This window comes from Aethalodelphis obliquidens, unplaced genomic scaffold (assembly GCF_003676395.1).
Source record: "Aethalodelphis obliquidens isolate GAN/ISIS:26980383/991018 unplaced genomic scaffold, ASM367639v1 scaffold2945, whole genome shotgun sequence".
Taxonomy (NCBI): domain Eukaryota; kingdom Metazoa; phylum Chordata; class Mammalia; order Artiodactyla; family Delphinidae; genus Aethalodelphis; species Aethalodelphis obliquidens.
Window position 1 is genome coordinate 1 of NW_020840848.1, and position 2,519 is coordinate 2,519.

At 64.3% G+C, this 2,519-nt stretch overlaps 1 protein-coding gene across 2 annotated transcripts; it reads right to left on the reverse strand.

The window, feature by feature from the left end:
- Positions 1-2,122, reverse strand: LOC113617214 (sodium- and chloride-dependent creatine transporter 1-like). 2 transcript variants are annotated; one of them, XR_003431550.1, is made up of 5 exons: positions 1,577-2,122; positions 1,364-1,488; positions 630-742; positions 179-498; positions 1-87 (listed from the first exon to the last, which is right to left on the reverse strand). XR_003431550.1 is itself a non-coding variant. In XM_027100473.1 (4 exons), exons 2-4 carry the CDS (start codon positions 1,407-1,409, stop codon positions 253-255), a joined length of 405 nt encoding a protein of 134 aa, XP_026956274.1. In that variant the 5' UTR covers positions 1,410-1,488; positions 1,577-2,122; the 3' UTR covers positions 134-252. The 2 variants fall into 2 exon arrangements, 1 of the variants encoding a protein (XP_026956274.1); XM_027100473.1 differs by lacking the exon at positions 1-87 and having other exon boundaries at positions 134-498.
- Positions 2,123-2,519: the final 397 nt, after the last annotated feature.

The window sequence follows — 2,519 nt, forward strand, 5'->3', positions numbered from 1 at the left end:
GGGTGAAGAAAGACCAGCACCATTTCATCCAGGGGCAAGGTCGGTACCCGATCACGCAGGCCACGTCGTCCATGAAGCGGTCGGCTCCTGGGGTCACGTGAGGCCGGAGGGCCAGAGCTAGAGAGGCACCACCCCTGACCGTGCCGCACCCCCGGCTTGCCTGTCGGCCCAGACCTACCGTACACCCAGGCGATCACCACGCACTCCCAGAAGGCCTGCCAGAGCAGGGTGGTGCCGCTGGCTGAGTAGTAGTCAAACAGCTGGAAGACATACATCCCGCCCTGGGGATGGAGCCAGGTCAGGGAAGGTGGCAGCCGGCAGCCTGAGGCCAGGGGCATCCCTCACCCTGCCCCCACTCACGTCGGTCACCACGGAGAGATCAATGACAAAGCAGAGGGTGCAGCAGAGGGCCACGGAGATCTCTCTTTGGAAACAGAAGTAGTAAGAGGCCGGGAGGAGGTCCAGCAGGCCGGTGATGAAGACTTCCACACCTACAAACTGTGGCCGGGCAACTCAGGCCATGCCCCTCCCCACCCACCTGCCATCTCCCGTCGCCCAGTGTGGCCTCTGCTCGCCAGCCCCCCTGCCCCCACCTCCCAGCCCCCTCTCTTGCGTCCCCCCTCTCAAACCTGGCTGTCAAGGCCAAGCAGCAGCAGCATGAAGAAGAACAGAGCAGCCCAGAGCGGGGCCACAGGCATCAGCGTGACGGCCCGGGGATAGGCGATGAAAGCCAGGCCAGGCCCTGAGGGGGAAGGGGCAGGGTGTGGACACCTGGAGCCCCCCACCCACGTCCTGTCCCCCTCCACCCTGCACCACGGTACCAGAGGACTGGACGATGCCAGGGCACCCTGTGGCCAAGGGCCTTTCCACTTGTGTCAAGACACTGCCGGGCCACTCGAGCCCTCGTGTGTGTGTGTCTGTGTCTGTCTGCACGCGCGTGCGCCATACCAGGGGCTGGAAGGTCCCCGCAAGCCCTTGGTAGACCTGTACTCATGAGTGGCGTGTCTGGCTCAGCCTTCTGTACCTGGGTTCCGGCAGCTACTGTGGTCGCAGATCACCACTGACCCAGAGAAGGCCGACCTTTCCCTCTACAACACTCAGGCAAGTGTGAGGACATGCCCCGAGGCCCCTGGATACAGATGGATGGGGGCTCGGGGCTCCACGTGGCCTGGCCTGAGGTGGCTGCACAGCTGTGCCTCGCAGCTGCTCAGCCAGGCCTCCTGGCCCAGAGTGATGTGACAAATTGAGTTTGAATTGTTCTCATTTCTCAGAACGTCATTCTGTGTGCGTTCGCGTACACGGTCCGTTACGACAGCAGCTGCCGCTGCTCCGGAGCCCGGGCTGGGGCTTGGGGCGTCTTTACCTGATTCCGCCACCTTGGAGATGTGCACGCCCTGCTCTGTGGCCATGAAGCCCAGGATGGAGAAGACCACGAAGCCAGCAAAGAAGCTGGTCCCGCTGTTGATGAGTGCGAGGATGATGGCATCCCTGGGGGCAGAGGGGACCGTGTGGGCTGGTGAGACTGCCTGCTGCCCACGGGCAGGCAGGGCAGGGGTGGCAGGGCTGTAGGGCCTACTTGTAGCAGTTGTTGTTGAAGCGATTGTAGCTGCCCAGGGCCGTGAGGGCCCCCAGGCCAATGGCGTAAGAAAAGAAAATCTGGGTCCCGGCATCTATCCATACCTGGAGATGAGCGAGGGGAGAGCAGGTGTGAGGAGCCACGGCGAGCACAGGTCAGCTGCAGAGGGAGGGAGAGGCAGGGCCCTCCCCTGGCAGGGAGCGAGGCCGCAGCCCGCACGCAGGTCCCACGCCTCCCGTGCCGACTCCGGGTCCTGGTCTGCAGAGAGGCGGGGGTCCTTGGTGCCGGGGATTAGAACTCACCTAGCCAGAGACAGAGGCAAGATCAAGACGGCAGCAAAGGCCTCTGCCTCCCACACAAGCAGCGCCAAGCGGCTGCTCTGCGGACCCTGCTGGAACGCTCCCGCCCTCCAGACACCTGGCCGTATCCTGCGTGTCCCGCAACCACCGGCAGGCTGTCTTATTGTGTGTCTGTTCACACAGTTGTGCCCACAACCTGACAGGGAGCCCCTGAGGGAGGGATGGGTCCACGCTGCCCGCTGGGTCCCCGAGGGCAGACAGGCAGGTGAGAGAGACAGACCGAGAAGGTCAAAAGCTGACTCAGAGCCAGAAACGAGAGGAACTGGAAGGGAGGGAAGGCGAGACAGGAAAGGCGAGCCAGGGATGCCCCCCACCCCAGGGAAGGGGCAGCCGCTGCCCGGGCCACTCCACCTCCACTCGGGAGGGAAGGCTGCCGGGCCTGGAGGCGCAGGGTGGGGAGGACTCTCCAGCCAGGGTTGGGGATCAAGTGGTCTGGACTGAAGTCCCTGCCCCTCCTCGGGCTCTGGCCCTGGTGCCGTCTCCTCCTTCCCGTGGCGGCAGTGTTTGCTGGCAGACACCCACACCCCCCCAGGCAGTGCTGCCCACAGGCCTGCCGTCACCCCGGCTGTACCTTTTCTGTTGAC

Excerpts from the sequence above, each read along its gene's own strand:
- LOC113617214 (XM_027100473.1), bottom strand. The coding sequence starts at position 1,409 with ATGGCCACAGAGCAGGGCGTGCACATCTCCAAGGTGGCGGAATCAG. Across the intron at positions 743-1,363 it reads CTCCAAGGTGGCGGAATCAG|GGCCTGGCCTGGCTTTCATC; the intron begins GTAAAGACGCCC and ends CTTCCCCCTCAG. Across the intron at positions 499-629 it reads TGCTTGGCCTTGACAGCCAG|TTTGTAGGTGTGGAAGTCTT; the intron begins GTTTGAGAGGGG and ends GCCCGGCCACAG.